A 25,001-nucleotide genomic window follows, 5' to 3' on the forward strand; every position below is an offset into this window, starting at 1 on the left:
TAGCATAAGCTGCTAATGTTAGCAATTAGCATGATGCGCTAGCCACTAATTTTAGCATTGGCTTAGTGTGGTATAGCTTCACAATACCCTCAAATAGTAATTTTTAACATGTATATTTACACACATGAACCACTAATTCTAGCATAAGCTGCTAATGTTAGCAATTAGCATGATGCGCTAGCCACTAATTTTAGCATTGGCTTAGTGTGGTATAGCTTCACAATACCCTCAAATAGTAATTTTTAACATGTATATTTACACACATGAGCCACTAATTCTAGCATTAGCCATAAATGTTAGCAATTAGCATGTCTTTACTACCACGAGCGGCTCGCACGCTAGCTACTCATGGCAGTAAAGCATTAACCACAAATGTTAGCAATTAGCATGTCTTTACTACCACGAGCGGCTGGCACGCTAGCTACTCATGGCAGTAAAGCATTAACCACAAATGTTAGCAATTAGCATGATTCGCTAGCCACTAATTTTAGCATTGGCTTCGTGTGGTATAGCTTCACAATACCCTCAAATAGTAATTTTTAACATGTATATTTACACACATGAGCCACTAATTCTAGCATTAGCCACAAATGTTAGCAAATAGCATGTCTTTACATGCAGTCAAGCATTAGCCGCAAATGTTAGCAATTAGCATGTCTTTACTACCACGAGCGGCTAGCACGCTAGCTACTCATGGCAGTAAAGCGTTAACCACAAATGTTAGCAATTAGCATGTCTTTACTACCATGAGCAGCTAGCACGCTGGCTGCTCTTGGTAGTAAAGCATTAGCCACTAATGTTAGCAATTAGCATGTCTTTACTCCCATGAGCAGCAGCTATAACAAAAAGCACAACTCAAATAGTCATTTAAGGCCTGGTTCCTTCTGACTGGATGGGTGTGAGTTTGATGTCATGCAGGGTACAACAAACCAAACAGGATGAGGAGGATGCAGTAGGCCAGGCTGAGAGAGCGAGACACTGAGAAGGGTCGTCCTTTATGCCCTTCTACAAACTGAAGGGCAGGTACAGGCAGCAGAGCCCTCCCAGCTCCACCTGAAAGCCAGCATCAAATAAGGAAGAGAGTGGGAGGGATCGTCACACCCCCACCTTTAAGAGGGGCATCCTCACTAGGATCCCCAGACAAAGAACGAGCAAATCGTAACAATTGATCGTTAATCATAATAATTTCAACAATAAAACTCATTACTCCTACCTGAGCAATAGTTTAACAGTTTACGGCACAGTCTTACAGTTAGAAAAACATCAATATTAAACTTAACACATCCAGGCTGTAACAAGGAATCAGCGATGAAGTGAAGACCTTCAAATTGTCCTGTTAGTCCAGCTCTTTGTCTCATGTTGGACGTCACTGCAGTCTGTCTGGATCAGCTGGAGGAAAACTATATGCAGACAAATAGACATGTCAAATAATGTTATGTAACATACTGAATATAACTCTTATGAGTGTTCAACAGCTCATTATTTATTTCATTAAAAACATCATATTATATTAAATTACTCCAATTATATATATATACTATCATTAATGTTGTTACAAGCCATAAACGTTTCGTACTTTATGTGATGGAATAATATATTTTTCAGTTTGACACAGTTTTAGTGGCTAACCCCACTAGCCTCCACGTTAGCTCGCGGCAAACTCCCGCGGGTCTGCGGTTAAATCCCGGTTAGCTCGCGGTTAAGTCCCGGTTAGCTCGCGGTTAAATCCCGGTTAGCTTGCCGTTAGCTCGAGGCTAGCTCGCGGTTAGCTCGAGGCTAACTCCGCGGTTTAGTCTCCCCATTGTAACAGTCTGAGAGTCCCTAATGTTTTGTCAGTCTGTGTCTGTAATGCTATAGTGGGAGGGGAGGTGGGGGGGTTGGAGTGGGGGGGTCATAGTGTCAGGTTCTGGCTCCCTACTATAGTCCTGTAATGGGTTTAGGGGGTCATAATGTTTTGGCAGTCTATTACTGTAATGCTTAAATGGAGTGGAGGGGGGTCATAGTGTCAGATTCTGCAGCCCAACTATAGTCCTGTAATGGCTTAAGTGGTCATAATGTTTTGGCAGTCTGTGTCTGTAATGCTATAGTGGGAGGGGGGGTGGGGGGGGTTGGAGTGGGGGGGTCATAATGTCAGGTTCTGGCCCCCTACAGTACTGCAGTAATGGTTTGAGGGGGTTTTAATGTTTTGGCAGATCATGTTTTCCAGCAGCTGCGTGTGTGAACGTGTGTAAGCTGGTTGGGGTCTGGTTGTCATGGCTACCAGGGTCAACTGCTCCTGTCAGAATGTCAGTTGGAAGACGGGGAGAGAGAGAGAAAATGCTGAAAAAACGCCTCGAACAGGAAGGACTTGTGGCCAAACCGTATTTCCAATCATTGAACCGACTTAACTTTGGGCATCTTGAGGCTTTCCTGAACGTCTACATGTGCAATTTGTGGGTAAAATGAAGAAATGTGACCTATTTAAAGCGATTCAAAAAAGGTTACTTCTGCTTTCCTCCAGAAATTTCCCTGCCTTTTTAACATGGCAGTCTATGGAGCTGTGGATGGGTGTTGCTGGCGCATCTTTGTGTCTGACGCCAAAACTATAAGACTTACAGCTTTAGCAGACGGATATGAGTGAGAAGACAAATTTTCCTACGTTTCTATGTATAAATTATGTCTGTCGTGTGAAATTTGTGGCCATGGGAGCAGTTTCTGTACAGTTTTTTGCCTAATTTTCTTCTCTCCTCCTCACTCTAGCTGATGATGTCATCCACTCTAGCACAAACATTCCGCGCAATACACACCCATTATAAACCCTGAAATTTGAGTAAAAACCTACACAACTCTGAGGCTTCATAGTTTAAAAACGGTAAAAGTTGTCGATAAGTGAAGTGAATCTCTGAAGAGAAGGCAAGAGTACCTACGTTTTAAAGTTCAAATGAAGTCTCTCGGTTAAAGTATGCCAGAGCAGTTCATTGTTGAAAATGTCTGTTGATTTATTTATATTTTCGGGCTTCTCCATTCATTTCAATGGGAAATTTATCGCGGTTTTTCGCGAATAAATTCGCGAAAAACTCACGAATCCCTTATAAAAGTAATAGCACGGGATTCGGGATCAAAACACACGTTTTGATATATCATGTGTTGGGGTCCTCTCGCCGGTTCGGGCCGCATTAATCGGCGAAAAAGGGCGGAAAATGAATAATAAGTAAAAACTAGAAAATTCCCGCGGAAATTTTTGAAGTGCCGAGTGGGCTGTTGCCGGGGTTGTGTATTGAAAAAGCACACCTAAAATAGTAATTTTTAACATGTATATTTACACACATGAGCCACTAATTCTACCATTAGCCACAATTGTTAGCAATTAGCATGTCTTTAGATGCAGTCAAGCATTAGCTGCTAATGTTAGCAATTAGCATGTCTTTACGACCATGAGCAGCTAGCACGCTGGCCGCTCTTGGTAGTAAAGCATTAGCCACTAATGTTAGCAATTAGCATGTCTTTACTAAGTAGCATGTCTTTACTACCATGAGCAGCAGCTATAACAAAAAGCACAACTCAAATAGTCATTTAAGGCCTGGTTCGCCTGGCTCGCACGCTAGCTACTCATGGCAGTAAAGCATTAACCACAAATGTTAGCAATTAGCATGTCTTTACTACCACGAGCGGCTGGCACGCTAGCTACTCATGGCAGTAAAGCATTAACCACAAATGTTAGCAATTAGCATGATTCGCTAGCCACTAATTTTAGCATTGGCTTCGTGTGGTATAGCTTCACAATACCCTCTAATAGTAATTTTTAACATGTATATTTACACACATGAGCCACTAATTCTAGCATTAGCCACAAATGTTAGCAAATAGCATGTCTTTACATGCAGTCAAGCATTAGCCGCAAATGTTAGCAATTAGCATGTCTTTACTACCACGAGCGGCTAGCACGCTAGCTACTCATGGCAGTAAAGCGTTAACCACAAATGTTAGCAATTAGCATTTGTGGTTAACGCAAATAGCATGTCTTTACATGCAGTCAAGCATTAGCCGCAAATGTTAGCAATTAGCATGTCTTTACTACCACGAGCGGCTAGCACGCTAGCTACTCATGGCAGTAAAGCGTTAACCACAAATGTTAGCAATTAGCATGTCTTTACTACCATGAGCAGCTAGCACGCTGGCTGCTCTTGGTAGTAAAGCATTAGCCACTAATGTTAGCAATTAGCATGTCTTTACTCCCATGAGCAGCAGCTATAACAAAAAGCACAACTCAAATAGTCATTTAAGGCCTGGTTCCTTCTGACTGGATGGGTGTGAGTTTGATGTCATGCAGGGTACAACAAACCAAACAGGATGAGGAGGATGCAGTAGGCCTGGTTGAGAGAGCGAGACACTGAGAAGGGTCGTCCTTTACGCCCTTCTACAAACTGAAGGGCAGTTACAGGCAGCAGACCCCTCCCAGCTCCACCTGAAAGCCAGCATCAAATAAGGAAGAGAGTGGGAGGGATCGTCACACCCCCACCTTTAAGAGGGGCATCCTCACTACGATCCCCAGACAAAGAACGAGCAAATCGTAACAATTGATCGTTAATCATAATAATTTCAACAATAAAACTCATTACTCCTACCTGAGCAATAGTTTAACAGTTTACGGCACAGTCTTACAGTTAGAAAAACATCAATATTAAACTTAACACATCCAGGCTGTAACAAGGAATCAGCGATGAAGTGAAGACCTTCAAATTGTCCTGTTAGTCCAGCTCTTTGTCTCATGTTGGACGTCACTGCAGTCTGTCTGGATCAGCTGGAGGAAAACTATATGCAGACAAATAGACATGTCAAATAATGTTATGTAACATACTGAATATAACTCTTATGAGTGTTCAACAGCTCATTATTTATTTCATTAAAAACATCATATTATATTAAATTACTCCAATTATATATATATACTATCATTAATGTTGTTACAAGCCATAAACGTTTCGTACTTTATGTGATGGAATAATATATTTTTCAGTTTGACACAGTTTTAGTGGCTAACCCCACTAGCCTCCACGTTAGCTCGCGGCAAACTCCCGCGGGTCTGCGGTTAAATCCCGGTTAGCTCGCGGTTAAGTCCCGGTTAGCTCGCGGTTAAATCCCGGTTAGCTTGCCGTTAGCTCGAGGCTAGCTCGCGGTTAGCTCGAGGCTAACTCCGCGGTTTAGTCTCCCCATTGTAACAGTCTGAGAGTCCCTAATGTTTTGTCAGTCTGTGTCTGTAATGCTATAGTGGGAGGGGAGGTGGGGGGGTTGGAGTGGGGGGGTCATAGTGTCAGGTTCTGGCTCCCTACTATAGTCCTGTAATGGGTTTAGGGGGTCATAATGTTTTGGCAGTCTATTACTGTAATGCTTAAATGGAGTGGAGGGGGGTCATAGTGTCAGATTCTGCAGCCCAACTATAGTACTGTAATGGCTTAAGTGGTCATAATGTTTTGGCAGTCTGTGTCTGTAATGCTATAGTGGGAGGGGGGGTGGGGGGGGTTGGAGTGGGGGGGTCATAATGTCAGGTTCTGGCCCCCTACAGTACTGCAGTAATGGTTTGAGGGGGTTTTAATGTTTTGGCAGATCATGTTTTCCAGCAGCTGCGTGTGTGAACGTGTGTAAGCTGGTTGGGGTCTGGTTGTCATGGCTACCAGGGTCAACTGCTCCTGTCAGAATGTCAGTTGGAAGACGGGGAGAGAGAGAGAAAATGCTGAAAAAACGCCTCGAACAGGAAGGACTTGTGGCCAAACCGTATTTCCAATCATTGAACCGACTTAACTTTGGGCATCTTGAGGCTTTCCTGAACGTCTACATATGCAATTTGTGGGTAAAATGAAGAAATGTGACCTATTTAAAGCGATTCAAAAAAGGTTACTTCTGCTTTCCTCCAGAAATTTCCCTGCCTTTTTAACATGGCAGTCTATGGAGCTGTGGATGGGTGTTGCTGGCGCATCTTTGTGTCTGACGCCAAAACTATAAGACTTACAGCTTTAGCAGACGGATATGAGTGAGAAGACAAATTTTCCTACGTTTCTATGTATAAATTATGTCTGTCGTGTGAAATTTGTGGCCATGGGAGCAGTTTCTGTACAGTTTTTTGACTAATTTTCTTCTCTCCTCCTCACTCTAGCTGATGATGTCATCCACTCTAGCACAAACATTCCGCGCAATACACACCCATTATGAACCCTGAAATTTGAGTAAAAACTTACACAATTCTGAGGCTTCATAGTTTAAAAACGGTAAAAGTTGTCGACAAGTGAAGTGAATCTCTGAAGAGAAGGCAAGAGTACCTACGTTTTAAAGTTCAAATGAAGTCTCTCGGTTAAAGTATGCCAGAGCAGTTCATTGTTGAAAATGTCTGTTGATTTATTTATTTTTTCGGGCTTCTCCATTCATTTCAATGGGAAATTTATCGCGGTTTTTCGCGAATAAATTCGCGAAAAACTCACGAATCCCTTATAAAAGTAATAGCACGGGATTCGGGATCAAAACACACGTTTTGATATATCATGTGTTGGGGTCCTCTCGCCGGTTCGGGCCGCATTCTTCGGCGAAAAAGGGCGGAAAATGAATAATAACTAGAAAATTCCCGCGGAAATTTTTGAAGTGCCGAGTGGGCTGTTGCCGGGGTTGTGTATTGAAAAAGCACACCTCAAATGGTAATTTTTAACATGTATATTTACACACATGAGCCACTAATTCTACCATTAGCCACAATTGTTAGCAATTAGCATGTCTTTAGATGCAGTCAAGCATTAGCTGCTAATGTTAGCAATTAGCATGTCTTTACGACCATGAGCAGCTAGCACGCTGGCCGCTCTTGGTAGTAAAGCATTAGCCACTAATGTTAGCAATTAGCATGTCTTTACTAAGTAGCATGTCTTTACTACCATGAGCAGCAGCTATAACAAAAAGCACAACTCAAATAGTCATTTAAGGCCTGGTTCGCCTGGCTCGCACGCTAGCTACTCATGGCAGTAAAGCATTAACCACAAATGTTAGCAATTAGCATGTCTTTACTACCACGAGCGGCTGGCACGCTAGCTACTCATGGCAGTAAAGCATTAACCACAAATGTTAGCAATTAGCATGATTCGCTAGCCACTAATTTTAGCATTGGCTTCGTGTGGTATAGCTTCACAATACCCTCAAATAGTAATTTTTAACATGTATATTTACACACATGAGCCACTAATTCTAGCATTAGCCACAAATGTTAGCAAATAGCATGTCTTTACATGCAGTCAAGCATTAGCCGCAAATGTTAGCAATTAGCATGTCTTTACTACCACGAGCGGCTAGCACGCTAGCTACTCATGGCAGTAAAGCGTTAACCACAAATGTTAGCAATTAGCATGTCTTTACTACCATGAGCAGCTAGCACGCTGGCTGCTCTTGGTAGTAAAGCATTAGCCACTAATGTTAGCAATTAGCATGTCTTTACTCCCATGAGCAGCAGCTATAACAAAAAGCACAACTCAAATAGTCATTTAAGGCCTGGTTCCTTCTGACTGGATGGGTGTGAGTTTGATGTCATGCAGGGTACAACAAACCAAACAGGATGAGGAGGATGCAGTAGGCCTGGCTGAGAGAGCGAGACACTGAGAAGGGTCGTCCTTTATGCCCTTCTACAAACTGAAGGGCAGGTACAGGCAGCAGAGCCCTCCCAGCTCCACCTGAAAGCCAGCATCAAATAAGGAAGAGAGTGGGAGGGATCGTCACACCCCCACCTTTAAGAGGGGCATCCTCACTAGGATCCCCAGACAAAGAACGAGCAAATCGTAACAATTGATCGTTAATCATAATAATTTCAACAATAAAACTCATTACTCCTACCTGAGCAATAGTTTAACAGTTTACGGCACAGTCTTACAGTTAGAAAAACATCAATATTAAACTTAACACATCCAGGCTGTAACAAGGAATCAGCGATGAAGTGAAGACCTTCAAATTGTCCTGTGAGTCCAGCTCTTTGTCTCATGTTGGACGTCACTGCAGTCTGTCTGGATAAGCTGGAGGAAAACTATATGCAGACAAATAGACATGTCAAATAATGTTATGTAACATACTGAATATAACTCTTATGAGTGTTCAACAGCTCATTATTTATTTCATTAAAAACATCATATTATATTAAATTACTCCAATTATATATATATACTATCATTAATGTTGTTACAAGCCATAAACGTTTCGTACTTTATGTGATGGAATAATATATTTTTCAGTTTGACACAGTTTTAGTGGCTAACCCCACTAGCCTCCACGTTAGCTCGCGGCAAACTCCCGCGGGTCTGCGGTTAAATCCCGGTTAGCTCGCGGTTAAGTCCCGGTTAGCTCGCGGTTAAATCCCGGTTAGCTTGCCGTTAGCTCGAGGCTAGCTCGCGGTTAGCTCGAGGCTAACTCCGCGGTTTAGTCTCCCCATTGTAACAGTCTGAGAGTCCCTAATGTTTTGTCAGTCTGTGTCTGTAATGCTATAGTGGGAGGGGAGGTGGGGGGGTTGGAGTGGGGGGGTCATAGTGTCAGGTTCTGGCTCCCTACTATAGTCCTGTAATGGGTTTAGGGGGTCATAATGTTTTGGCAGTCTATTACTGTAATGCTTAAATGGAGTGGAGGGGGGTCATAGTGTCAGATTCTGCAGCCCAACTATAGTCCTGTAATGGCTTAAGTGGTCATAATGTTTTGGCAGTCTGTGTCTGTAATGCTATAGTGGGAGGGGGGGTGGGGGGGGGGTTGGAGTGGGGGGGTCATAATGTCAGGTTCTGGCCCCCTACAGTACTGCAGTAATGGTTTGAGGGGGTTTTAATGTTTTGGCAGATCATGTTTTCCAGCAGCTGCGTGTGTGAACGTGTGTAAGCTGGTTGGGGTCTGGTTGTCATGGCTACCAGGGTCAACTGCTCCTGTCAGAATGTCAGTTGGAAGACGGGGAGAGAGAGAGAAAATGCTGAAAAAACGCCTCGAACAGGAAGGACTTGTGGCCAAACCGTATTTCCAATCATTGAACCGACTTAACTTTGGGCATCTTGAGGCTTTCCTGAACGTCTACATATGCAATTTGTGGGTAAAATGAAGAAATGTGACCTATTTAAAGCGATTCAAAAAAGGTTACTTCTGCTTTCCTCCAGAAATTTCCCTGCCTTTTTAACATGGCAGTCTATGGAGCTGTGGATGGGTGTTGCTGGCGCATCTTTGTGTCTGACGCCAAAACTATAAGACTTACAGCTTTAGCAGACGGATATGAGTGAGAAGACAAATTTTCCTACGTTTCTATGTATAAATTATGTCTGTCGTGTGAAATTTGTGGCCATGGGAGCAGTTTCTGTACAGTTTTTTGACTAATTTTCTTCTCTCCTCCTCACTCTAGCTGATGATGTCATCCACTCTAGCACAAACATTCCGCGCAATACACACCCATTATAAACCCTGAAATTTGAGTAAAAACCTACACAACTCTGAGGCTTCATAGTTTAAAAACGGTAAAAGTTGTCGACAAGTGAAGTGAATCTCTGAAGAGAAGGCAAGAGTACCTACGTTTTAAAGTTCAAATGAAGTCTCTCGGTTAAAGTATGCCAGAGCAGTTCATTGTTGAAAATGTCTGTTGATTTATTTATTTTTTCGGGCTTCTCCATTCATTTCAATGGGAAATTTATCGCGGTTTTTCGCGAATAAATTCGCGAAAAACTCACGAATCCCTTATAAAAGTAATAGCACGGGATTCGGGATCAAAACACACGTTTTGATATATCATGTGTTGGGGTCCTCTCGCCGGTTCGGGCCGCATTAATCGGCGAAAAAGGGCGGAAAATGAATAATAAGTAAAAAAAATAAAACTGCAAAGAAACACGCAGAAGATCAATAGTGGCCTCGTGCCTATGGCACGAGGCCACTCCTCCCATAGCTTGCTATGGGAGGAGTGGCCTCGTGTCATAGGCACTCGGCACTAATAAAACTGCAAAGAAACACGCAGAAGATTAATAGTTGCCTCGTGCCTATGGCACGAGGCACTACTCCCATAGCTACTGCTATGGGAGTAGTGCCTCGTGTCATAGGCACTCGGCACTAATAAAACTGCAAAGAAACACGCAGAAGATCAATAGTGGCCTCGTGCCTATGGCACGAGGCCTATGGCACGAGGCCACTCCTCCCATAGCTTGCTATGGGAGGAGTGGCCTCGTGTCATAGGCACTCGGCACTAATTACTCCAATTATATATATACTGTCATTAATGTTGTTGCAAGCCATAAATGTTTCCTACTTTATGTGGTGGAATAATATATTTTTCAGTTTGACACAGTTTAATTTAAAAATATCTTCCCTTTAAATTGTAAAACTTCAACATTATTACTGTGATAAGCACCCACTAGCAAAGCGGCGAATTAGCCGGCGGCTAACCCCACTAACCTCCGCGTTAGCTCAAGGCTAACTGCCGCGGCTAATTCGTGTTTAACTCCCGCGGGTCCGCGGTTAAATCCCGGTTAGCTAGCGGTTAGCTAGCGGTTAGCTCGAGGCTAACTCCGCGGTTGAGTCCGCGGCGTTAAGGTAGCGGCTAGCTAGCTCCGTTAGCTCCGCTAGCTTGCTAACATACATGCGCTATGCTGGAAGGCTAGTCGTCGGCTAAATCACTGGGCGGCTAGTCGTTAGCGTCTGTTAGCAGTTAAGCTATTCACTGACCTAATGAGATGAAGGAAACGGGTCAGGGATGTTGTGTCAGGAGTTTCAGCAAAGCAGCCAGATATAATTTGTGTTTAAAATAAAGGAAAAGGTCAAACATGAAGTTGTCATTCAGTCAATGACAAGAGCTATAGCTAAGAGGCCCAGCAGATGTGTGAAAGCACCATGGGAGACAGGTATGGTTTGGGGGGTTTTAATGTTTTGGCAGATCCTGTTTTCCACTGGGAGCTTAAATAGCACTGACGCGCTAGCTGCTCTGCTTTCTCTGTCTGTCATTTTACACACGCATGTTCAAATTAAGTGCTAAGAACTACTAAAATGGCTGCCTAATGTTAGCATTAGGTTAATGCATGTCTTTAATTTTTAGTGGCAAGAAATTAGTGGCTAGCTATTCGCTAACATGCTAATGGTGCCACTAATGCTACCACCAATTTCTACCACTAAAAATTAGCATTAGCCGCTAATGGTAGCAATTAACATGACCCGCTAGCCACTAATTTTAACATTGGTTTAGTGTTAGCATGTCTTTTAAGCCACTAAAAATTAAATACATGCTAATTGCTAACATGCTAATTGCTAATATGCTATTCGCTAACATGCTAATGCTGCCACTAATGCTACCACCAATTTCTTGCCACTAAAAAGTAGCATTAGCCGCTAATGTTAGCAATTAACATGACGCGCTAGCCAATGACAGACAGACACCTGTCATTGTTCAACTTAGGTGCCAAAAGCCAAAATGGCTGCCCCACATACCAGTTACTTATGTCAGTTGGAAGTTTCCCGCCTCTTTCTGTGGAGACCCTCCTCTTCTGCTGCGTGTGAGCGTGTGTATGCCCGTTGGGGCCTTGTTGTCACGGTTACCAGTTTGAATTTCAGTTAGAAGATGGCTAGAGGGAGAGAAAATGCTGAAACGAACCTCCTCGAACAGGAAGGCCATGTGGCCAAACCGTGTTTCCAATCATTGAACCGACTTCACTTTGGGCATCTTGAGTCTTTCCTGAACGTCTAGATATGCAGTTTTTGGGCAAAATGAAGAAATGTGAGCTATAAAGAGCGATTCAAAGAAAGGATTGCTTCTGCTTTGCTCCAGAAATTTAACATGGCAGTCTATGAAGCTGTGGATGGGAGTTGCTGGCGCATCTTTGCGTCTCACGCCAAAACTATAAGACTTTACAGCTTTAGCAGACGAATTTGAGCGAGAAGACAAATTTTCCTACGTTTCTATGTATAAATTATATCTGAGGTGTGAAATTTGTGGCCACGGGAGCAGTTTCTGTTTTATTTTTTCCCTAATTTTCTTCTCTCCTCCTCACTCTAGCTGATGATGTCATCCACTCTGGCACAAACATTCCGCGCAATACACACCCATTATAAACCCTGAAATTTGAGTAAAAACCTACACAACTCTGAGGCTTCATAGTTTAAAAACGGTAAAAGGAGTCGATAAGTGAAGTGAATCGCTGAAGAGAAGGCAAGAGTACCTACGTTTTAAAATTTAAATGGAGTCTCTCGGTGAAAGTATGCCAGAGCAGTTGATTGTTGAAAATGTCTGTTGATTTTTTTGTTTTTTCGGGCTTCTCCATTCATTTCAATGGGAAATTTTCTGCGGTTTTTCGCGAATAAATTCGCGAAAAACTCGTCAATCCCTTATAAAAGTAATAGCACGGGATTCGGGATCAAAACACACGTTTTGATATATCATGTGTTGGGGTCCTCTCGCCGGTTCGGGCCGCATTAATCGGCGAAAAAGGGCGGAAAATGAATAATAAGTAAAAATAAAACTGCAAAGAAACACGCAGAAGATCAATAGTGGCCTCGTGCCTATGGCACGAGGCCACTCCTCCCATAGCTTGCTATGGGAGGAGTGGCCTCGTGTCATAGGCACTCGGCACTAACTAGAAAATTCCCGCGGAAATTTTTGAAGTGCCGAGTGGGCTGTTGCCGGGGTTCTGTATTGAAAAAGCACACCTCAAATAGCCACAAATGTTAGCAATTAGCATGTCTTTACATGCAGTCAAGCATTAGCCGCTAATGTTAGCAATTAGCATGTCTTTACTACCATGAGCAGCTGGCACGCTGGATGCTCTTGGTAGTAAAGCATTAGCCACTAATGTTAGCAATTAGCATGTCTTTACTAAGTAGCATGTCTTTACTACCATGAGCAGCAGCTATAACAAAAAGCACAACTCAAATAGTCATTTAAGGCCTGGTTCCTACTGACTGGATGGGTGTGAGTTTGATGTCATGCATGTTGGAGGATACAACAAACCAAACAGGATGAGGAGGATGCAGTAGGCCTGGCTGAGAGAGAGAGACACTGAGAAGGGTCGTCCTTTATGCCCTTCTACAAACTGAAGGGCAGTTACAGGCAGCAGACCCCTCCAAGCTCCACCTGAAAGCCAGCATCAAATAAGGAAGAGAGTGGGAGGGATCGTCAGAATTAGCATTTCTTTACATGCAGTCAAGCATTAGCCACAAATGTTAGCAATTAGCATGTCTTTACTACCACGAGCGGCTAGCACGCTAGCTTACTCATGCCAGTAAAGCATGAACCACAAATGTTAGCAATTAGCATGTCTTTACTACCATGAGCAGCTAGCATGCTGGGTGCTCTTGGTAGTAAAGCATTAGCCACTAATGTTTACAATTAGCATGTCTTTACTAAGTAGCATGTCTTTACTACCATGAGCAGCTAGGACGCTGGCTGCTCTTGGTAGTAAAGCATTAGCCACTAATGTTAGCAATTAGCATGTCTTTACTAAGTAGCATGTCTTTACTACCATGAGAAGGGTCGTCCTTTATGCCCTTCTACAAACTGAAGGGCAGGTACAGGCAGCAGACCCCTCCCAGCTCCACCTGAAAGCCAGCATCAAATAAGGAAGAGAGCGAGACGGATCGTCACACCCCCACCTTTAAGAGGGGTGTCCTCACTAGGATCCCCAGACAAAGAACGAGCAAATCGTGATAACTGATCGTTAATCATAATAATTTTAACAATAAAACTCATTACTCCTGCCTGAGCAATAGTTTAACAGTTCACGGCACAGTCTTACAGTTAGAAAAACATCAATATTAAACTTAACACATCCAGGCTGTAACAAGGAATCAGCGATGAAGTGAAGACCTTCAAATTGTCCTGCGAGTCCAGCTCTTCGTCTCACGTTGGACGTCACTGCAGTCTGTCTGGATCAGCTGGAGGAATACTATACGCAGACAAATAGACCTGTCAAATAATGTTATGTAACATACTTAATATAACTCTTATGAGTGTTCAACAGCTCATTATTTATTTAATTAAAAACATCATATATTAAATTACTCCAATTATATATATATACTGTCATTAATGTTGTTGCAAGCCATAAATGTTTCCTACTTTATGTGGTGGAATAATATATTTTTCAGTTTGACACAGTTTAATTTAAAAATATCTTCCCTTTAAATTGTAAAACGTCAACATTATTACTGTGATAAGCTCCCGCGAGCAACGCGGCGAATTAGCCGGCGGCTAACCCCACTAGCCTCCGCATTAGCTCACGGCTAACCGCCGCGGCTAATTCGTGTTTAACTCCCGCGGGTCCGCGGTTAAATCCCGGTTAGCTAGCGGTTAGCTAGCGGTTAGCTCGAGGCTAACTCCGCGGTTGAGTCTGACGCGCTAGCTGCTCTGCTTTCTCTGTCTGTCATTTTACACACGCAGATTCAAATTAAGTGCTAAGAACTACTAAAATGGCTGCCTAATGTTAGCATTAGGTTAATGCATGTCTTTAATTTTTAGTGGCAAGAAATTAGTGGCTAGCTATTCGCTAACATGCTAATGGTGCCACTAATGCTACCACCAATTTCTACCACTAAAAATTAGCATTAGCCGCTAATGGTAGCAATTAACATGACGTGCTAGCCACTAATTTTAACATTGGTTTAGTGTTAGCATGTCTTTTAAGCCACTAAAAATTAAATACATGCTAATTGCTAACATGCTAATTGCTAATATGCTATTCGCTAACATGCTAATGCTGCCACTAATGCTACCACCAATTTCTTGCCACTAAAAAGTAGCATTAGCCGCTAATGTTAGCAATTAACATGACGCGCTAGCCAATGACAGACAGACACCTGTCATTGTTCAACTTGGGTGCCAAAAGCCAAAATGGCTGCCCCACATACCAGTTACTTATGTCAGTTGGAAGTTTCCCGCCTCTTTCTGTGGAGACCCTCCTCTTCTGCTGCGTGTGAGCGTGTGTATGCCCGTTGGGGCCTTGTTGTCACGGTTACCAGTTTGAATTTCAGTTAGAAGATGGCTAGAGGGAGAGAAAATGCTGAAACAAACCTCCTCGAACAGGAAGGCCTTGTGGCCAAACCGTGTTTCCAATCATTGAACCGACTTCACTTTGGGCATCTTGAGTCTTTCCTGAACGTCTAGATATGCAGTTTGTGGGTAAAATGAAGAAATGTGAGCTATAAAGAGCGATTCAAAGAAAGGATTGCTTCTGCTTTGCTCCACAAATTTAACATGGCAGTCTATGAAGCTGTGGATGGGTGTTGCTGGCGCATCTTTGCGTCTCACGCCAAAACTATAAGACTTTACAGCTTTAGCAGACGAATTTGAGCGAGAAGACAAATTTTCCTACGTTTCTATGTATAAATTATGTCTGAGGTGTGAAATTTGTGGCCACGGGAGCAGTTTCTGTTTTATTTTTTGCCTATTTTCTTCTCTCCTCCTCACTCTACCTGCCACTCTAGCACCAACATTCCGCGCAATACACACCCATTATAAACCCTGAAATTTGAGTAAAAACCTACACAACTCTGAGGCTTCATAGTTTAAAAACGGTAAAAGGAGTCGATAAGTGAAGTGAATCGCTGAAGAGAAGGCAAGAGTACCTACGTTTTAAAATTTAAATGGAGTCTCTCGGTGAAAGTATGCCAGAGCAGTTGATTGTTGAAAATGTCTGTTGATTTTTTTTTTTTTTCGGGCTTCTCCATTCATTTCAATGGGAAATTTTCTGCGGTTTTTCGCGAATAAATTCGCGAAAAACTCGTCAATCCCTTATAAAAGTAATAGCACGGGATTCGGGATCAAAACACACGTTTTGATATATCATGTGTTGGGGTCCTCTCGCCGGTTCGGGCCGCATTAATCGGCGAAAAAGGGCGGAAAATGAATAATAAGTAAAAAAAATAAAACTGCAAAGAAACACGCAGAAGATCAATAGTGGCCTCGTGCCTATGGCACGAGGCCACTCCTCCCATAGCTTGCTATGGGAGGAGTGGCCTCGTGTCATAGGCACTCGGCACTAACTAGAAAATTCCCGCAGGAAATTTTGAGAGTGCCGAGTGGGCTGTTGCCGGGGTTCTGTATTGAAAAAGCACACCTCAAATAGTATTTTTTAACATGTATATTTACACACATGAGCCACTAATTCTAGCATTAGCCACAAATGTTAGCACGCTAGCTACTCATGGCAGTAAAGCATTAACCACAAACGTTAGCAATTAGCATGATGAGCTAGCCACTAATTTTAGCATTGGCTTAGTGTGGTATAGCTTCACAATACCCTCAAATAGTAATTTTTAACATGTATATTTACACACATGAGTCACTAATTCTAGCATAAGCTGCTAATGTTAGCAATTAGCATGATGCGCTAGCCACTAATTTTAGCATTGGCTTAGTGTGGTATAGCTTCACAATACCCTCAAATAGTAATTTTTAACATGTATATTTACACACATGAGCCACTAATTCTAGCATTAGCCATAAATGTTAGCAATTAGCATGTCTTTACTACCACGAGCGGCTCGCACGCTAGCTACTCATGGCAGTAAAGCATTAACCACAAATGTTAGCAATTAGCATGTCTTTACTACCACGAGCGGCTGGCACGCTAGCTACTCATGGCAGTAAAGCATTAACCACAAATGTTAGCAATTAGCATGATTCGCTAGCCACTAATTTTAGCATTGGCTTCGTGTGGTATAGCTTCACAATACCCTCAAATAGTAATTTTTAACATGTATATTTACACACATGAGCCACTAATTCTAGCATTAGCCACAAATGTTAGCAAATAGCATGTCTTTACATGCAGTCAAGCATTAGCCGCAAATGTTAGCAATTAGCATGTCTTTACTACCACGAGCGGCTAGCACGCTAGCTACTCATGGCAGTAAAGCGTTAACCACAAATGTTAGCAATTAGCATGTCTTTACTACCATGAGCAGCTAGCACGCTGGCTGCTCTTGGTAGTAAAGCATTAGCCACTAATGTTAGCAATTAGCATGTCTTTACTCCCATGAGCAGCAGCTATAACAAAAAGCACAACTCAAATAGTCATTTAAGGCCTGGTTCCTTCTGACTGGATGGGTGTGAGTTTGATGTCATGCAGGGTACAACAAACCAAACAGGATGAGGAGGATGCAGTAGGCCTGGCTGAGAGAGCGAGACACTGAGAAGGGTCGTCCTTTATGCCCTTCTACAAACTGAAGGGCAGGTACAGGCAGCAGAGCCCTCCCAGCTCCACCTGAAAGCCAGCATCAAATAAGGAAGAGAGTGGGAGGGATCGTCACACCCCCACCTTTAAGAGGGGCATCCTCACTAGGATCCCCAGACAAAGAACGAGCAAATCGTAACAATTGATCGTTAATCATAATAATTTCAACAATAAAACTCATTACTCCTACCTGAGCAATAGTTTAACAGTTTACGGCACAGTCTTACAGTTAGAAAAACATCAATATTAAACTTAACACATCCAGGCTGTAACAAGGAATCAGCGATGAAGTGAAGACCTTCAAATTGTCCTGTTAGTCCAGCTCTTTGTCTCATGTTGGACGTCACTGCAGTCTGTCTGGATCAGCTGGAGGAAAACTATATGCAGACAAATAGACATGTCAAATAATGTTATGTAACATACTGAATATAACTCTTATGAGTGTTCAACAGCTCATTATTTATTTCATTAAAAACATCATATTATATTAAATTACTCCAATTATATATATATACTATCATTAATGTTGTTACAAGCCATAAACGTTTCCTACTTTATGTGATGGAATAATATATTTTTCAGTTTGACACAGTTTTAGTGGCTAACCCCACTAGCCTCCACGTTAGCTCGCGGCAAACTCCCGCGGGTCTGCGGTTAAATCCCGGTTAGCTCGCGGTTAAGTCCCGGTTAGCTCGCGGTTAAATCCCGGTTAGCTTGCCGTTAGCTCGAGGCTAGCTCGCGGTTAGCTCGAGGCTAACTCCGCGGTTTAGTCTCCCCATTGTAACAGTCTGAGAGTCCCTAATGTTTTGTCAGTCTGTGTCTGTAATGCTATAGTGGGAGGGGAGGTGGGGGGGTTGGAGTGGGGGGGTCATAGTGTCAGGTTCTGGCTCCCTACTATAGTCCTGTAATGGGTTTAGGGGGTCATAATGTTTTGGCAGTCTATTACTGTAATGCTTAAATGGAGTGGAGGGGGGTCATAGTGTCAGATTCTGCAGCCCAACTATAGTACTGTAATGGCTTAAGTGGTCATAATGTTTTGGCAGTCTGTGTCTGTAATGCTATAGTGGGAGGGGGGGTGGGGGGGGTTGGAGTGGGGGGGTCATAATGTCAGGTTCTGGCCCCCTACAGTACTGCAGTAATGGTTTGAGGGGGTTTTAATGTTTTGGCAGATCATGTTTTCCAGCAGCTGCGTGTGTGAACGTGTGTAAGCTGGTTGGGGTCTGGTTGTCATGGCTACCAGGGTCAACTGCTCCTGTCAGAATGTCAGTTGGAAGACGGGGAGAGAGAGAGAAAATGCTGAAAAAACGCCTCGAACAGGAAGGACTTGTGGCCAAACCGTATTTCCAATCATTGAACCGACTTAACTTTGGGCATCTTGAGGCTTTCCTGAACGTCTACATATGCAATTTGTGGGTAAAATGAAGAAATGTGACCTATTTAAAGCGATTCAAAAAAGGTTACTTCTGCTTTCCTCCAGAAATTTCCCTGCCTTTTTAACATGGCAGTCTATGGAGCTGTGGATGGGTGTTGCTGGCGCATCTTTGTGTCTGACGCCAAAACTATAAGACTTACAGCTTTAGCAGACGGATATGAGTGAGAAGACAAATTTTCCTACGTTTCTATGTATAAATTATGTCTGTCGTGTGAAATTTGTGGCCATGGGAGCAGTTTCTGTACAGTTTTTTGACTAATTTTCTTCTCTCCTCCTCACTCTAGCTGATGATGTCATCCACTCTAGCACAAACATTCCGCGCAATACACACCCATTATAAACCCTGAAATTTGAGTAAAAACCTACACAACTCTGAGGCTTCATAGTTTAAAAACGGTAAAAGTTGTCGACAAGTGAAGTGAATCTCTGAAGAGAAGGCAAGAGTACCTACGTTTTAAAGTTCAAATGAAGTCTCTCGGTTAAAGTATGCCAGAGCAGTTCATTGTTGAAAATGTCTGTTGATTTATTTATTTTTTCGGGCTTCTCCATTCATTTCAATGGGAAATTTATCGCGGTTTTTCGCGAATAAATTCGCGAAAAACTCACGAATCCCTTATAAAAGTAATAGCACGGGATTCGGGATCAAAACACACGTTTTGATATATCATGTGTTGGGGTCCTCTCGCCGGTTCGGGCCGCATTAATCGGCGAAAAAGGGCGGAAAATGAATAATAAGTAAAAAAAATAAAACTGCAAAGAAACACGCAGAAGATCAATAGTGGCCTCGTGCCTATGGCACGAGGCCACTCCTCCCATAGCTTGCTATGGGAGGAGTGGCCTCGTGTCATAGGCACTCGGCACTAACTAGAAAATTCCCGCAGGAAATTTTGAGAGTGACTCGAGGGCTGCTGCCGGGGTTATTAAAAAAAGAAAAGGAAAAAGATGTTAGCATTACCAATACTAATGTTGGCATTACCATTTGCCACGCTAAAGCACGGCGCTGACGCACTAAACTACACAGTAAATTTTGCAGTGTTAAAGTAACACTTAAAGAGTTAAATTTAACACCATTTCCGAGTGTATTTGGTCCAACTCGGAATTAGTGTTAAATTAACTCTTACCATAGTGTTTAGAATTTAGAGTTAAATTAACTCTAAATAGAGTAAAAATTTAACACTCGCTTACACTGAATAGTGTTATTGAAATTTTACACCAAAGGTTAAATAACACTGAAGAGTGTAAATATTATTCTTGGTAGAGTTGATAATTCACTCTTCTATGGTGTCAAATCAATTCTGATTGAGTTCCATTCCAGTACAGATTAACACTCTAATAAGTGTTGATATTACACACTACTGTGTTGATAATTTACTCTCTTGCAGTGAAAAACAAGCTCTTATAGAGTAAAATTCTAACACTGTATAGTGTGAATGAAATTTGACACCATTTCTGAAAATAAATCTTAGCAGTGTTAATTTTACACTTTTGTAGTGTCAACTTACATGCAACACCATTAAGTGAGTAAAAGTCACAAGTTTCCACAAAATAATGCATTTAAGAACTTTATTAGCAGCTCTCAACTATGTCAGGCTGAAATATCATCTCATCAAAACATCTCATGTAGAATACAAATCTACATTTAAAACATTGACCTTAAGTCTGCATAAAATGACAATATGGAACAACATAGAAAGAAGAATCTGTCGTTCCATACTTCAATTGTACATCAAATGGTCTGAAGTAACGCAGCTCATTTATGTTCAACATCTTTAGAACCCTGTCAGGATGCAGCCTGACCTCTGTTTCCTGTGGAGATAAGCACTGTAAAGCTGCATCTTTAGCTTGACTATGAATCTCAGAACACACTTCTTCCATAGAGGAAACAAAACTATTTACAGCAGATTGACTTAATCCGGCTGCCTTGAGTTGTGCAACAGCAGAAGCACACATATCTAGAGTGCTCCTATTGGAGTTTCTCAACAGTTCAGATGTTGTGGTTACCTCATCTTTGTTACCCGTCAGCGATGTTGTGGCTGTCTCATCTACATTAGCTGTCACCACCTCTCCTGTGCTCAAATTAACATCAGTGTCAACCTCCTGGTCAATATACTCAGTGTGTTTGGTGTTTAAATGTTTCCTAAAACCAGAAAATGTACCAAACACACATCCACATCCAGTCTGGGCACATTTAAGCCTGAGATTTTTTCCAGGTAAGTAACCATGAACTAATCGTAAATGCCTAACAAGCATATTTGAACTTGTTAACTCAGCCTGACAAACAAAACACTGCATGATAGAGGAGAAACTTCAAGCACTAATGAAGCAACCTCGCCCTAACTTCAGAGACACGAGGACTTTCCTTGACCTTGCCGTCATCAATGTTGTACACTGTGGTTTGGATAAAAGTGTACATGTTGTGGAGCATGCTGTTGTATGATGTGCCAAACACAAAATGAGCCTTTAACAGTTCATCAAAGGCACCAAGAGAAGAGGTTGACCTGCAAGGTATGGCATTCTTGTCAAGAATGATGAAGAACTGATGGATTGCATTCTTCTTAACTCCAACAGCCAGGAGATAGGGTTGAGCTCTGGTGGTGATGGCATCGAGATGCTCTTGAATGTTTGTTCCACTCTGCGAAGACAAACACATGAAGATATGATTACAATTGGACAATTGTAATACATAAAACCAAAACAAAAAGAACAGAAAAACTAAATAATAATACTTTAAGTGAGACATATTCACCACCAACTAGTTGCTTATTAGAATACACGTTAGCATCATATTGGCTGTCAGTACTCATTACAAAGCACTTTATTAATGCCTTATTGTGCATGACCATATTCTACAACTATTAGGCAATTATATAAGATTTGTCCCTCAATAACCTCCAAAAACACAAACCTTCTTGAAGACCACAAGAAGGTTCTCTGCTTGGGATGCCGAAACCTTTCCTGGTCTCTTCCGACCCTGAGCAGAGGGTGGAATCAGGTGTAGCAGCAATAAAACCGACGAAAGGTCACTGTCCCAACCTGTAACAACAATCGTGTGTTCAATCTCAACACACTTCAGTTATGCGGGCTGTCAACAAAATTCAGTGGCTCTGCAATGGCAGTAGCATTTAAATAAAAAAAAAAAAAAAACAATAAAAAAAAAACAATAACGGAAAGATAGCAGTTTTATATCATCACAAGAAGTTATCCAAATCAAACCATGGGACAAACACTTCAGTGCTTTTGAAGTTTTGTTCAATATACTGCGTACATAATGTCCTCTTACATTTATCACACATCCAGATATGTAAATGTTTAGATATGATAATTATATATTCCAAGTATATGAGAGCAGCAGAAGAAGAACACGAACAATTATCTTACCAAAGTCAACATCAACTTCAGTGCCATCCTCAGGAGGATCAGCTGCCAGCAAGAGTTCTTCAAGCTCACTTGTGGATAGAAGCTTTCTGCATTGTTGGATGATCTTTTTCTTGAACATGACCGGCCACCTCTCCAGAAGCTTGCTTGAGGTATCCTCTCCAAACATCAGAATGAAATCCTGTTCAACCTGGGGTGGGGTGGTGATGGGTGACAATTTCAATTATCCGACAGGCAACCAAAGTTAACGGGTGATAGTTATTGGGGTATTACTACAACGCCTGTCTACCGTCTTATAAGAACTATTCAACTGTCATAATGTTTTCAAAATAATGATAGATAATTACCAAGCCTTTGACGTCTTTAAAACGTGGAAAGTCAGACAGTATGTTGCTCGACTGCTGGGGGTCAAGGACCATGTTGCGGCGATACACAAACGTCAGTTTAATTTTCTTCTTGACAGTGTCCTCATCAGCTGAATGTTTCATCAATGAGATTGCTTCGTTGCACTCATCTTCAGTCAGGGCAGTCTCTGGATCGAACTCGGACTCTCGTCTGACAGTTGGTCCTCCAGACATGGCTTCACCAGATGATCCTTTGGCTGATTCGACATAACATGGGAAAATACAGTATTATAAATACTGATATCAAAAACAGTTTTAGAAACCTGGCAAACTTTTAAAGAGGTACTCTTTACTCTTTACACCAAAAGTATAAACTTAATTACTGACTGTACTGTGATGAAACATATCAGTGCTGGTGTTAATATTGACATTTTTTTCTTCACAACTTATGATTATTACTATTATTTTGTGCATTGAAAGTGGCTCAAAATGTCTACTGTTTTGAATCACCCTAAAATTTGCCATGCCAGCCTGTAGACAAAGTCAGAGGAATTGAAGGGTGTAGTTAGACTTCAAGAAAAATATTGTATTATTTTAAACATTATGTGCAACAAATGCAATAACTGATCTTGCGACTGTTTTGTTCCATACATTTTTCCAGTATTACCTCCAAACGACGATCGCCTGTCTTTAGCTGTGCCTCTCTGAATAGTTTTAATCCTCCAGGCCAAGTACCCAGTTCCACTCTCACCATCATAATAGTGCTCCTTGGAGGATGAAAGGATAACAAAAAAAAAGACATTCATTAATAACATTTAAAAGTGAAAACAACAGGCTCCGATAGGATTCAAAATTTTTCAATACAGCATTTAACATTACTACAACCATTACTGTGTGCAACTCACATAGCCACTCTTAGAGAATGGGTCACTGAGGTAGGGGAATAAGGTCACTATTCCTCTGGCGTACATTTCTTTCACTTGTCTGGGTGGGGATGTACTGCAAGGAGAAAGGGGTTTGCGGTTATATTCACTGGATTTAATTTCGATTTCAAATTAATCTCTAAGCAGAACACAAGGACTGTTAACAAATTACCCATTCTTTTCTGTCATGTCAGCTGCTAGTATGTTGACCATTTTTCGTCTGGTTTCATCAGTCAAGGATTTGGTTCGGTTGTATTCATTTATTACACGTTCCCCACCAGGTTTGTTGGTAAGAACGGATTCCACCAACTTGAAACACAATACAAAACAATTCAGCACATTAGGACTATATCCACTGACAATCAGAGTTCACTTAAATGCTGGAAATAAATTCATATCATGGCTAAAGATGTCCCGATTCAATCTCAAAGATATCGGCGGAACAATCAGCAGACTACAGACAGTTTATTAATTCAGGTAAAGGCTGCACCGAAGTAACAAACACTGAAGAGCTCCATCCAGACAGTGACAAGGTTATAAGGATTACAGAGAGGATTTGTTAATTTATATTTTATTGTTAAAGATAATAATAATAAAAACAAGCATATAAATTTAATTGATTTTAATAACTTTGATGTACTTGAAGTGTACACTTTATTATAATAAAATAAAAAACTTTCAGGAGCTAAAAAACAAAAAACTTCAAGACATAATGAGATCAACAATGTCTTCCAACCACGTAAATGTCATAAGAACTTATTTATAAGAACTTACTTGCTCAGCTTCTGCATCCAACCTCTGGCGTTTTCTGGAGGGACTATCGGAAATGATGTCTGTGTCCTCAGAGTCCAAGGAATTGAGGGATGATGGTTGGGATTGCTCAGGAGAGGCTACCGTGGAAACAGATTCTAATCATGAATTGAGAAATCGAAATAAGAACACATTATATAGAGTTTGCTGATAACCCTAACCTGTCACTTCTAATAAACATCATAACATAATAGAAATTTAACAGAAACAAACCTGAGTCATATTTGATGGTTAACACCCCAGTTGAGGGATCCGTTACTACATCCTGAAAAACATCTTCATCCAACTCAGTCCCTGAACTGTCGACAACTTTCACACCTTCTGTTACAGCTGGGACACCAAACTTTGCAAATGCTAGGACACAGGAACAAAAGCTTGTGTAAACAAGAAAACCATTGCTTATCTAATGATAACATTTCACTACTCACTTAATATTCACTGAATCTGGATTACCTTTTACAGTAGGGCTCAAACAAACACTTAATGTGAATTAAAATTATTTTTTATGTTTTTGTACCAACTATACTTTAAGCAATGCATCCAACGTTAAGGGTGTGGTTAGAAAGGGTAACACAAAACACATATAGACGTTTGTAAGATATTGATTCATTCCAAAATCCAAGAACTTAAAATTTTCCATCATTTTATATTAATATTCCAGTATATCAATTTTAAACAGCTACTATTACTATTAGCATTTAAAGCTCCTTGTGCAAATCTTAATTCCCTGCAGAGAGTATCAGCACAGTTCATGGTTAAAGTTCATGTGCTCATTATTACAATAAACAAAAACTATATGCACTGTATTCCCTCAAATTTGAGAATATACATAACATACATAAGAATATCATGCATTTCAACTGAACAGTCCAGAAGCGAGGCCACCTTTTGAGGTGAATCACGTTCACTTTGAATATAATAAAGTTTGTTTCAAGCCACCAAACTGCTG

General features: G+C 41.5%; 1 protein-coding gene across 1 annotated transcript; it reads right to left on the bottom strand.

The window, feature by feature from the left end:
• Positions 1-20,914: 20,914 nt before the first annotated feature.
• Positions 20,915-23,590, bottom strand: LOC311492227 (uncharacterized protein; the record flags this gene model as incomplete). Its single annotated transcript, XM_084550445.1, has 4 exons — positions 22,323-23,590; positions 21,979-22,165; positions 21,506-21,633; positions 20,915-21,232 (listed from the first exon to the last, which is right to left on the bottom strand). Exons 1-4 carry the CDS (start codon positions 22,551-22,553, stop codon positions 20,915-20,917), a joined length of 864 nt encoding a protein of 287 aa, XP_084406571.1. The 5' UTR covers positions 22,554-23,590.
• Positions 23,591-25,001: the final 1,411 nt, after the last annotated feature.

This window comes from Chelon labrosus (genome assembly GCF_963514085.1).
Source record: "Chelon labrosus genome assembly, chromosome: 1".
NCBI classification, from domain to species: Eukaryota; Metazoa; Chordata; class Actinopteri; order Mugiliformes; family Mugilidae; genus Chelon; species Chelon labrosus.